This window comes from Macrobrachium rosenbergii, chromosome 41 (genome assembly GCF_040412425.1).
Source record: "Macrobrachium rosenbergii isolate ZJJX-2024 chromosome 41, ASM4041242v1, whole genome shotgun sequence".
Classification (NCBI taxonomy): Eukaryota; Metazoa; Arthropoda; class Malacostraca; order Decapoda; family Palaemonidae; genus Macrobrachium; species Macrobrachium rosenbergii.
The window spans coordinates 17615381-17629253 of NC_089781.1; the positions used below are offsets into that span (position 1 = coordinate 17615381).

Sequence of the window (13873 nt, forward strand, 5' to 3'; positions counted from 1 at the left end):
GCTAACTGCCCTCATTCTTCTTCCACCCATCTTACCTATCAGCTATAAAAAAAAAAAAAAAAAAAAATCAAGAAACTAAACATAATTTTAAACCGTAAAACTGAAGCGTCTTCGGATATCTATAAATGGTGTCAACCCTTCTAAGCTGCAATGCCAAGTATAAGTTAAAAAGCCTTAATTTACGAGCAATTTAGAAGGTGAGACATTTCTGCATATCGTGGAATAAAAAACAAAAATGGGTTTCCAGTTTTATAATTCGTCATAAATCGCTGGCAGCGCAGATTTTAATAATAATATAATATTAATATTATGGAATGGTCGGGTTAACGACGGGCACTTAAAAGGGAAAAACTGAATATTTCACGATAACAGACGGATAATGTGAATGCAGGTGAAATTTTACATACACACACACGCACTATATATATATATATATATATATATATATATATATATATATATATATATATATATATATATATATATATATATATATATATATATATATATATATATATATATACATTACACGTATGTCACTGTATATTACAGAGAATGTCATATTTTTCTCTCGTCATCGTCAAAAAATAACCATCAAAATACTGAGCTCTCCTTAACACCGATTAACAATCCAAGTCATTTAGTAAATAAAAAAAATAATGCATAATAGAGTAATAAACATCAGATCAGCCTCATTTCCCAAAAACCGAAGGATTCTCCATATAACTAAACGCCGCCTAGCGAAAGGCCAGCGGAAGTTTTAGCGCTTAGGAGGGGGGAAGTTGAAGGAGGAGGAGGAAGAGGAAGAGGAAAAGGAGGAGGCAGATGCTGAGGGCTTGAGAAGGGACAGCGGTAGGAGGAGGCAGGAGGAGGAGGAGGGGGAGGTGGTAGCAGTGGTGTTGGAGGAAGGGCTAGACAGGAGGAAGAGGGACTAGGGACAGGTGCTACCAGTGCCCAGTTAAGAGATGCCAGATGCCCAGCATTCCTGTACTCTCTCTCTCTCTCTCTCTCTCTCTCTCTCTCTCTCTCTCTCTCTCTCTCTCTCTTTATAAACGTTTTCGTCTCTGGTGTAGTTAGGCAAAATTTGAGATGAGATATTTCAAAACTCAATTTGATTTGCAAATGCAATTAACTACGGATTATGACCGTATTGTCACTATTATTATTTTATTGTTGTTGTTGTTTTTACTGTTCTTGTTTTGTACTTAATTGTCAATTAAAGACCTGTCTTTTTCTATCTCACAGTATAGTTTTCTACTCTACTTTTTTACATCGACTGAATGCGGCACATGAGGAGAAATCCATATGCGGAAATCAGAGAGAGAGAGAGAGAGAGAGAGAGAGAGAGAGAGAGAGAGAGAGAGAGAGAGAGAGAGAGAGAGAATGTGGGGGGTTAATGGGAGAGGGGTCGTTGGGGATGAGGGGTGGGGGCCACTTGCCGAAGGGAGTGGCCCCAAACATGAATTCCCATGCTTAAGCCAACTGGGCCTCTAACACCTGACATCAGTTTCCAAAGGGTGGGACGAATTTGAATATCTGGCGTCATTCTGTGAGGAATGGACTGAGGCTTATTCTCTCTCTCTCTCTCTCTCTCTCTCTCTCTCTCTCTCTCTCTTTATATATATATAATATATATGTATGTATGTATGTATATGTATTATATATATAATATATGTATATGTCTCTCTCTCTCTCTCTTTATATATATATAATATATATGTATGTATGTATATGTATTATATATATAATATATGTATATGTATATATATATATATATATTATATAATAACGGCTTTGCTTATGTATATGACTTTCTTTGGTTAATGATGACCTTAGGTATTTAATCTTTCACTCAGATGACCTATTGGAGTAAAACCCATGGATATATTCAAGAGCGAGAAGAGAGAGAGAGAGAGAGGGTGCTGTGTGTGTGTGTGAGTGAGTGTGTGCCCCACGAACAGGTTCCCATGCCCTCTCTGGCGGGGTATTGTCGGGCAGCTGTGCTGCCGAGGGGAGGCAAACCATTTGTACAATGGCTCCTCTCTCCTGCTCATACAAACATCCAAATTCTCCCTCCCCCTATTTATATGCCCTACACACACCTCTCTCTCTCTCTCTCTCTCTCTCTCTCTCTCTCTCTCTCTCTCTCTCTCTCTCTCTCTCTCTCTCTCATGGATTCCCTCTATATTTCTCTCCTGAGCAGAGCGGAGACATCAGATTCTGGCGAGCTTTTTCAATATGGCGAAAGCCTTTCATTAGTCAATTCGGAAGGTGGATTGGTTAAGCTCCCTGGAAAGCTTAATCTTTTACTAAGCTTAAGCTTGTAGTTTTCCTTAGAGAAAAAAGGGGGAAATCCTTTCATTAGTCAGTTGGGAAGGTCATTATTGTGTTGGTCGATTAGGAAGTTACTGGATTAATTAAGCTCCCTGGAAAGCTTAAGCTTTTACTAAGCTTGAGCTTCTAGTTTTCCTTACGAAAAAAGAGAAGGCCTTTTATTAGTCAGTTGGGAATGTCATTATTGTGTTGGTCCATTAGGAAGTTACTGGATTAATTAAGCTCCCTGGAATGCTTAAGCTTTTATTTGAGCTTGTAGTTTTCCTTAAGAAGGAAAAAAAGCCCTTTATTAGTCAGTTCAGAATGTCATTATTGTGTTGGTCTATTAGGAAATTATCGGATTGGTTAAGCTCCTTAGAAAGCTTAAGCTTTTACTAAGCTTAAGCTTCTAGTTCTCCTTCAGAAAAAAAAAGACTGCACCCTCCAAGGACATTCCATAAGAATCATGTCACCTCGTCTCGATGTTTATTAAAACATTTCCTTAAAACATTTCCAAAAGAATCATTTCACTTGTTTATTACTTCACTTCCAGACCTCACAACTCGAACCTCGATTTCCTGACATCACTGATTCCCACTTTATGTGTGGCCCTCTCTCTCTTCCCCGTTCCCTTCTCTCCCCCTTTCAAATCCTTCTCCCGATGCACAATTCCACTATTCCTACGCCCGCCAGCAAATTCCTGAGATGTTTGCTAGTATTGCACCAGCCCCGGTGTTTTTTTGGCCATGCCACTAGATTAGGTTAGGTTGAGTTACGTTTGATGAGGAAAGTGATGGAAATTTGGGTCTGAGAAACATAATGAGATTATTTTCAAGAAAATTCTATGGTTAGTTTTCAAGATATGGCGTCGCGCTTTTTCAGGGAAAGGTCTCAGTACTCGGTTACCTCTAGGGAAAATGGCTCCCGGTGCACTATTCCACTGTTCCTACGCCCGCCAAACCTGCCTGTTTCCTCCGCCGTTGGCGGGAAATTTCGGTCGCAAAAAGGGCGCGTTTTTAAGGCCTCCAACAGGATGGAAGAAGCTTTGAAGCTTTCCCCAGTAGGCCTTGCTGGTGGAACTTGGGTGAGACGGGAAGGCTTTGTGCGATGACTGATCGCTCTACGTCGCTGTACATAATTGGCTGATAGATTTTCATGTTATTGTACATAAGCCTTATATTTATTTATACACAAGCATAATACTTGCTTATACATAAGCATAATATTTGTTAATAAATACGCCAAATATTTGTTTATACAAAAGCATATTTGCTTATGTGTAAGCGTAGTATTTGTTCATGTGTAGGCATAACATTTGTTTATACATAAGAATAATATTTGTGTATATATAAGCATAATATTTGTTTATACACAAGCACAATTTTTGTTTCTGAAATAAGCATAATATTAATTTGTTTATACGTAAGCATATATACATGTTTATACGTAAGCATATTTGTTTATGCATAAGCATTTGTTTATACATAAGCATAACATTTGTTTATACATCAGCATAATATTTGTTTATACAGAAGAATAACGCTTGTTTAAGTATAAGCATAATGTTTGTTTATGCATAAGAATAACATTTTGTTTATAGGTAGGGTATGCCCGCACAGACTACGATAATTACGAAAGAATGATTGCATGAGATGAATAGGACATTGACGGAATATTTAATATTCCGATGTTACCAAAAAATAATTAATTTTATTAAAATACACATATTCCATTTTCCTCATAAAATCTGCAAGTTTAAAAATATAACCCAGAAGAGTGGCTGTATATAAAAAAACTAAATCATATCCAAAAGAAAAAGAAAATAACCGCATCTCCTCAGTCATAATGAAACCTCAGAAATGTGGATACTACAGGGCAGGAAAGTCCCACCTGACAGATCTGAAAAGAAGAAAGAATAAAAAATGTGATTTTTTTTCCTCCTTTCAGGAGGTCATGTTTGCTTTGAGATCTCGTACGGCTGTGGCCCTATAGAACCGAAAGGGGCCTATAAAAAAAAATAAAGAAAGAGAGAAGGATAAAAAAGGGAGAAGAAGAAGAAGAAGGAAGTCAAAAGGCCAAAAAAACCAGGAAGAACTCGGCGGGCACAATCGACCAAGAAGCGGAGAATTAATCACTCGGACCGAAGGCACCGCCGCCTGTCGGCCATTGTTGGCGGTGGGAAAGGGCCAAGCAGACAATGCCGCCCGTCGGTTCGAGCCCAGCGCCGCCACACACGACCAGGTACGTTACGCGTACGGGGTGGGCGGCGTTCGGACGCCGGCAACTTTTCGCCGACTTCGCCCACAAAACGTTTTATTGATTCTCCTTTTACGGGGGATTATCGCGCCCCTTTTATTCCAGCCGTAGATGAGATGTTAGGGAGTCGGGATAAGCTTTCTTTCTTTCTGGTTGTAGAGAGAATTACCCGTAGATTAACTAGATTATTGTGCTACGTTTAGAGTATTAGCATTTGTTAGGATTTCCAGCCATGGAGTTTTATAAAGCATTTTGCTAATGTGAACATGTCCCCATAGGGGGTTAGTGCCGTCAGTGCGCCTCACTCGGTGCACTGTAGGTATTATGTAGGGGCCTTTGCAGCGTCCCTTTTGGCCCCTAGCTGCAACCCGTTTCATTCCTTTTACTATACCTCCGATCCTATTCTCTTTCTTCCGTCTGGCTTTCCAGCGTTTTTAATAATTGTTTAATAGTGCAACTGCAAGGTTTTCCTCCTGTTACACCTTTAGAACCTTCTTACTGTCAATTTCCCTTTCAGCGCCGAATGACCTCGTAGGTCCCAGCGGTTGGCCTTTGGCCTAAATCCTATATCCCAATTCCAGTTCCAACTAATGTGGACATAAAATGATTTGTAGATTATTTTTTATATATTTCGCTTAATATGTCTCCGAAATTTGGACATCTCTCTGTAAAGCACCTCCCTAAATAGCTTCCCTCCCACAAAGAAATTCCAAAGTAACAAGACCGATAATTGTAATCTTTCGAGTATAAGACACGAAAAGTGGGTATTGTGTGCAAATTAGGAAAACGCGGGAACACAGAAGCTCGAGAAAGGAACTTAGATTTTCTGGGAACTAGGTCGCCTAATGATTTCGATTTTCTCTTTCTTTGTATGTGAATCAGTGTGATTAGGCTACTAGGACAAAGCATAGCTACGTGCCACTTTCAGGTGCAGTTTAGTTCATTTGAAAATTCTTGTCCACTTTCAAACTCTCTCTCTCTCTCTCTCTCCACACACACACACACACACACACACACACACACACACACACATATAAATATATATATAAATATAAATATATATATATATATATATATATATATATATATATATATATATTATATATATACACATTATATATATATATACACACACACACACACAACCCTCTCTCTCTCTCTCACACACACAAGCACATAGCTCAATCAACCCTCCAAGGGAGGAAGGAAGACAACCTCCAACCTACCTTTGGTGTGGAGCATCTTGAGATGGTCGACGGTCATCTGCAGGATCTCGGCCTTCTCCAGCTTGGCCGAGCCCTGCTTCTCGAAGGCGGCCGGGACGAGGCGCCGCAGCTCCGACAGCGAGTTGTTGATGCGGTCGCGCCGCCTCTTCTCGATGATGCCGCGTCGCCGCTTGCGGGAGACGCCTCCGCCTCCTCCTCCCCCTCCGCCGCTGCTGCCGCATTCCTCGCTGGACGAGGGAAGAAGAAGATGATGAGTGTGTTGATTTTGGTGATGGTGATGAAGGTGGATTTCCTTCTAAAATGAGAATGAAAGAATTGACAGAAAAGAGAGGAGCCATGGAGTGATGATTCTGAGTGCATTAGTGACAGAAAATGATAATTATCCTAAAATGAGAGACAGACAGAGAGAGAGAGAGAGGAGATGGACTGAAAAGGGGGAGGAGCTGTGGAATGATAATCCTGTAGTGTACATTAGTGACAGAAAAAGGTGATTTCCTTCTAGAATGAGAATGACAGAAACGGAATGGACAGAAAAGTTGAGGAGCTGTGCAGTGATCTTCCCTGATGAAAGGAAAAAGGTAAATTACTGACAGAAAAAGTAAATTTCACCAAAAATGAGAGAGAGAGAGAGAGAGAGAGAGAGAGAGAGAGAGAGAGAGAGAGAGAGAGAGAGAGAGAGAGAGAGAAGCGGAATTGACAGAAAAGGGGAGTAGGTATGAAGTGATTTCCTTGATAAATTAGTAACAGAAAAGGCGAGTTACTGGTACAAAAGGTAAATAATCTCCTAAAATGAGAGACAGAGAGAAGGAAACAAACGGAACTGGCAGAAAGAGGGAAAAGATCAAAGGCGTGATAATCCTGTATACATTAGTGACAGAAAAGGTGAATTTCTCCTAAAATGAAAAAAAGAAAGAGAGGAGAGAAACAGACTTGACAAGAAGGATGAGGAGCTATAGGAGTGATTGTCCTTGATAACCAGTGGCAGAAAAGGTAAATATCTCTTAAAACGAGAGAGAGAGAGAGAGAGAGAGAGAGAGAGAGAGAGAGAGAGAAGACGGGAAGGGTCTATGAGTGATAATCCTGTATACATAAGTGACAGGAACGGCGAATTTTCTTCTAAAATGAGAGCCAGAGAAAAAATTAACTGACAGAAAAAAGACAGATCTATGGAGGGATTTCTTTTGATGAATTAGTGACAGGACAGTTGGATGTTTATTTTCTTCGTACAACACTCGACAGAATTGACAGATAAAAAAGAAACGATGAGGGCTGTAATTCCTTTCGCAAAACAATCCTAATGACCAGAATTATCAGGTAACGAGAAAGGTATAAGGAGCGATTATCCTTCAAAATCTTAGTGACAGAAAAGGATTCATAAAGAAGATAATATCCTTCAAAATATTAGTGAAAGAAAAGGGCTCATAAAGGGATACTATCCTTCAGAATATTAGTTACAGACAAGGGTTCATAAAGAAGATAATATCCTTCAAAATATTAATCACAGAAAAGATTCATACAGGGATAATATCCTTCAGAATAGAAGTGACAGGAAAGGATGCATCTTTTCCATAAAACAGAATCATGAAAAAGGAAAAGAACTGACGTATAAAGGGAAATATATTAAGTAGAGTGAATACATTTCAAAAATACAAAAAATATTCCAGAAGATTAAAGGAATATGGTTACTCTGATGAAAACTAGTGACACTGAAAAAGTGCAAAATTATACTTTTTTGTTGTATTAAAAAGAAAAACAACTTTTTCGTAAATATCGATTTAAAAAATATACGTGCGCTTATAGCTTAACGATTATTCGTAACAGCTGTTTCCCTTTAAATATTGATTTGAAAAGTAATGAAAATGTGTGTGAATGAAAACTTATAAATGCGTCAGTTATGTTTGGCACGCGTTTTGCACGAAGGCAAAATATAAAAAAAATTCAATCTTTGATGAATACCGGCAAATTTTCTATCAACATTTAAGGGAGTTTTCTGATAAAAAAAATGCGCAGAAATAATAATGTCTAGATTTACGGTAAAAATAAACAAAATCCATATGAATATATCAGTTGATTTCCGGTTTGAATGCAATATATTTTTTGTATATTGAATAAAATATATATTTTTTATATATATATAAACTATATATTATATATATATATATATATATATATATATATATATATATATATATATATATATATATATATATATATATTATATGTGTGTGTGTGTGTAAGTGCACGTACGTGCGTGCGCGCTCTCTCTCCAAAGTACCATCATGAATTACGACAAATGCAAGCAAGCAGTGGGTGTGCCTGTTTCCAAATCAATGATCAAAGCACCATAGTTAAATAGACTTTCTCTTATTATGACAATTAATCTCCCCATTTCACCTGTGGGGTTCGTGGCTGCCTCATTCATTAATTAGGATTCGGTGAAAATATTCATTCATTAAGTGGGCGAAAGTTAATTAGGTGCTTTCCATCATTCGTTGTGCTTACTAGCCATAATTAATCAGTGCATAAGTACCTGTGTGCGTATGCATACTGAATGACACATTATATATATATATATATATATATATATATATATATATATATATATATATATGTGTGTGTGTGTGTGTGTACAAATATATATTATTTATAATATATATATATAAATATATATACATACATATATATATGTACACACACACACACACACACACACACACACACACACACACACACACACACACACATATATATATATATATATATATATATATATATATATATACATATACATACATACATACATACATACATATAGAGTACCTAATTTTTTTGTGCTTGTTACCAAAAACTCAAGATAACTTCAAGGTACAGAACTTCAAACGTAATGTGGATTATTGTTCAAATTCTTAATCTTGCACTTTGAAAATCTCTTTGCAATCATTTCAGCTCACTGTACATAACTATCTGCTGTTACAAGGAACAATACACTACAAATGCAAATCGAGAATACAAGCTACATATTTTATTAAGAAAATATTATTAATTCGGATTACACAGAGTACTTTGCAAACCCAAGAGACTGACAGCCTACACTTACAGTAGACCTAAAATTTCCAGTAGGGGTTTTCCGTCAATTATAATAATTTTCAACTTAATCCTCAATCAGTGAAAAACATTATTTTTTAAGCTTATCAATGAACTCACTCTTTCTCGTCTGCGGAGTATATGTCATCGCAGTCACTCTCACTCAAAGTTCTCTTCATGTTGCAAATGTTGGCGGTTATGGTGGAGGTACAACACCTCCAATCGCTCAAGGAAATGGTGGTGATTCAAGCTGCCACACGAAGCAGGTTTCTTGAAGCTTAACGCAGCTTACGCAGTAGCAGCAGCTTTCTGATCAAGCTTTTCAGCTTAGTCTCGGTCCTCTCTCGCGGCAGAGAGCGAGACCTTAACACTCGGTATAAAATGGTTAAGTAAAGCGTGCTTTTCTTTTTCTTGAAGTCGACACTTGTGTATTAGACGCAAGTCAGGTCTGCAAACCAGATTTTCTCGAATTATATCTGCACTTATAAAGATATTTCCTATCAATCTCTTTAAGGTCTTACGAAGTGGGCACAACAAAAAGGCACTTTGCGATATCACTGAAGGAATGCACACGGCTTCTTGCTACCTATCACCAGATACTGCAGGATACCAGTGGGTGGGCAATACACACGTGCGTGAGTGTGTGCCAGCGTGCGTGCGCGTGTGTCGGTAGCGACGGCTAAGTAGAGTATGTCGTGTGTCGGCCCTGCTTCCAGCTTATGTACGACGTGCGCCGTCAGTCCTACCCGGGCTCGCTGCCAGACGCACAAAGTTGTGTAGATGAATGAAATTATCACCAAAAATGTATCGAATTGTTAAATTGATTTCGCTGAAAGCATAAACAAAGTTGAACACTGGCCGTATTTTCCATTTTGCTTCTATTTTGATCACAATATCGCTTTTATTAGAGCCGTAATGTTACTTTCTCACACGTGATAAGTGCGCGTTTGGTGTCGTGTGTGTGTGTGCGTGCATGTGCGCTTGTTTATGTGCGCTGGCTAATGTGTGTGCCATAATGTTCCCACGTACACGGTGTGAATGGTGGGCTGTCTACTGTTCCCCACCAAACACGCAGTCAGACACACTCCTCTCATATTAGACATAGAGAGTCATAATGGCCGAGTCAACAGTAAATCGCTTCGTGATTACGAGAACTCATGCAAAAATGGGTCTGTGGAGACGAGAGGGATGAAACGAGGTGAAAATAAAAAAGATATAATGAAAATCACCTTAGTATTTACTGCTGTACGAGCTCTCTTTAATCGCGTTGTTGTGTCCTCTCTCTCTCTCTCTCTCTCTCTCTCTCTCTCTCTCTCTCTCTCTCTCTCTTTGGAAAATCAGAATTTCGAAATAGCTAAGTATTCCCGTAATGATACACTGTAAACACCAAAATGTTATAACATTTATAAAAGAATTGTAGAAGAGGTGTGCTAATCGTCACAAATGTTTTACGTTTTGTAACCTTGCACTTGTATGCTTGTAAGTTTACTCGTGTATTCATATATACAGTACAGTATATATATACATATGTATATGTATATAATATATATATTATATATATATATATATATATATATATATATACATATACATATACATATACATATACATATACAGTATTCTCAGCATGTGTATGTACGCGTGTGTGTAACATTTGCGTGCGCGTGATATCCATATCCCAGTTACGCAAAATAGTTATCTCATGGGATTAAGGAACGCATTTTTAACCCAGAATCATATAGGTAGCCAAGGCTTGATTGACGACACAATACCCTGTAGTCCAGCCACAGAGGACATTCAGCCACCACCAAAGCGAAGTTCATTCACGCCTTTGGAGTAGTACTTCGCAGAGACTTGAATCGCCTGCCGTGGGCCCCGCTGAAGGCGCCCTTTTTCGCTAAGACGAGTCATTTCGGCGGTCCCGTTCGGAGCGTGGCAGGGAGGTGGCGCGGAGGAGCGGTTCCGGTAGTTACCTGCGGTGCCTACCTGGGCAGGTTAATAGGTGGAGGTGAAAAGACGAGGAGACAGACACACAGACAGACAGACAGATGAGCGTGCGAGGAGGATGAGGAGGAGGAGAAGGCAGAGGTGTGCGGATTGAAAGGAAACAGCGGAGGGATGATAATGATAATGATGAATGCGCAGACTTTTTAGGCGATGTTGCTGCACGTCCGTATGTGATATGAATTGAACCGAACTGGATATGGAATTTAGACCAACGGCCAAGCATGGGCCATATGAGGTCATTCAGCGCTGAAACGGAAATTGACTGTAAAAGGTTTGAAAGGGGTAACAGGAGGAAAACCTGGCAGTTGCACAATGAATAAATTGTTAGGAGAGGGTTAAGGAAAGTAAGATGGAAGAAAGAATATGAGAGGAGGCACAGTCAAAGAAACCAAAAGGGTTGCAGCTCGGGGCCGAAGGGACGCAGCAAAGAACTTGAGGTAATGCTTACAGTGCACCGCGTAAGGTGCACTGACGGCACTACCCTCCTACGGGGGATAATGATGATGTTGATGAATGTGCGGACTTAGGCGATGTTACTGTACTGTACGTCCGTAGTGGTATGTAGTCTGTTTTTAATGTTACTTTGTCTGTGTGAGCGTACGTATGAGGTTGTGGATTGTCCGTGCCTCTATTTCAGTCTACGTATCCCCCATATGAGGGAAGTGCCGTCAGTACACCTCACGTGGTGCACCGTAGGCATTGCTTAAGGTTCCTTGCAGCGTCCCTTCGGCCCCTAGCTGCAACCCTTTTGGTTTCTTTTACTGTACTTCCTCTCATATTCTCTTTCTTCCATCTTACTTTCTACCCTCTCTTAACAATTGATTCGTAGTGCAACTGCGAGGTTTTCCTCCTGTTACACCTTTCATACCTTCTTACTGTCAATTTCCGCTTCAGCGCTGAATGACCTCATAGGTCCCAACGCTTTGCCTGTAGCCTAAATTCTATATTCTAATCCCAATCCAGTCTACGTATCTATATGAAGCTGTATATATATGCATATTTCTATTTTGAGTCAGTGGTTTATACTGTATGTATATTTTCAAGGACCTATTGATATATTTCAAATACATACCTGTATGGAGCTGATGTGGGCTGTGTATTTAGAGAACTGGCGGTTCTTGAATCACTCTCCTTACCTGTGAGCGTGGGACGTTTGTCTTTGCATCTTATTCATCTATCTATCTACATATATTGTTGCATCTTATCCATCTACTGTATCTATCTATCTACATATATATAATATATATATATACATATATATATATATATATATATATATATATATATATATATATATATATGAATATAAGAAGGCCCATAAAACACTATTTAAACGTTGAAACCATATATTTCGGGCACTTGCTTCTGTGCCCCTGTTCACTGGTAGAATATGGACAGAGAAATGTTACAAGGGTATATATACAAAACATAAAGGTGTGGCCTTAAGGCTCCGATGATATGACGGTGACCGTTTCCTACGAAGGAGGAGAAAGACCAATTCCCTAGTGGTTTTTGGCCTCATTAGGGAATTGGTCTTTCTCCTCCTTCTTAGGAAACGGTCACCGTCATATCATCGGAGCCTTAAGGCCACACCTTTATGTTTTGTATATATACCCTTGTAACATTTCTCTGTCCATATTCTACCAGTGAACAGGGGCACAGAAGCAAGTGCCCGAAATATATGGTTTCAACGTTTAAATAGTGTTTTATGGGCCTTGTTATATTCATATTACACTGTAGTATTACAGGAAAAGACATTCATATATATATATATATATATATATATATATATATATATATATATATATATATATATATATATATATATATACTGTATATATATGTATATATACATACATACACACACGCACACTATCTATCTATCTATTTATCCATCTATCTATATATACAGTATATGTGTGTATGCGTGTGTGTGTGTGTGTATGAATCTCATGTGTTTGTGTTTATATCTGATGGCTTTAAAGAAATACTAATGCTGTTGTTTATATTATTCTTAAATGTTGTTCTTGATAAGTCGTAACGAAAAACACATAAGAATGCACATACTCATACACACACACATACACACATGCACACACACATGTATATTTGTCTGTGTATGTGTGTGCGTGTGTGAGTATGTGCATTCTTATGTGTTGTTCGTTACGACTTATCGAGAATAACATTTAAGAATAATACAAAAAACAGCATCAGTATTTCTCCAAAGCCAACAAATATAAACACAAACACACGAGATTTATACACACACACACACACATATATAGTGTGCGTGTGTGTATGTATGCATATGTATATAAATATATTATATATATGTAGATAGATAGATAGATAGATAAATAGACAGATAGATAGATAAGATGCAAAAAGAAAGTGGATTTCTCCGTGTAAATTTGTAAACATTTTACTAATAAGTCAAATCAACTCGAGAAGAGAGAGAAAGTTAAGTATACCTTAGTTTTACCAGACCACTGAGCTGATTACCAGCTCTCCTAGGGCTGGCCCGAAGGATTAGACTTATATTTTACGTGGCTAAGAACCAATTGGTTACTTAGCAACGGGACCTACAGCTTATTGTGGAATCCGAACCAAATTATAGCGAGAAATACCTTACCTTACAGACCTTACAATTCGTTCGGGTTGCCCCAGGTCCCTCAGTGTGAGGCGCCTTTGATGTCTACCAGAGAGTTGCTAACGCATCTTCCGGTATATTTTGCATCTTCCAGTCTTGGATGGTCTGGGATGCATCTTAGATATTTGTCGAGCTTATTCTTAAACACATCTACGCTCACTCCTGTTATGTTCCTCAGATGAGCTGGTAGCGCATTGAATAGACGCTGCATTATCGATGCTGGTGCGTGGTGGATTAATGTCCTGTGTGCTTTCCTTAATTTTCCTGGTATAGTTTTTGGCACTATTAATCTACCTCTGCTTGCTCTTTTTGATAATTTTAGTTCCATGATGTTTTC

At 38.5% G+C, this 13873-nt stretch overlaps 1 protein-coding gene across 1 annotated transcript in view; it reads right to left on the reverse strand.

Annotated features, from left to right (window-relative positions):
- The window catches only part of Hey (Hairy/E(spl)-related with YRPW motif), an 18267-nt gene extending 8696 nt beyond the window's left edge, over positions 1-9571 (reverse strand). The window contains exons 1-2 of the mRNA XM_067084091.1: positions 9000-9571; positions 5796-6022 (exon numbers count right to left, since the gene is read on the reverse strand). Of these exons, the coding sequence (XP_066940192.1) occupies positions 5796-6022; positions 9000-9058 (286 nt within the window). The 5' untranslated portion in view covers positions 9059-9571. The remainder of the gene's footprint in view (positions 1-5795; positions 6023-8999) is intronic.
- Positions 9572-13873: the final 4302 nt, after the last annotated feature.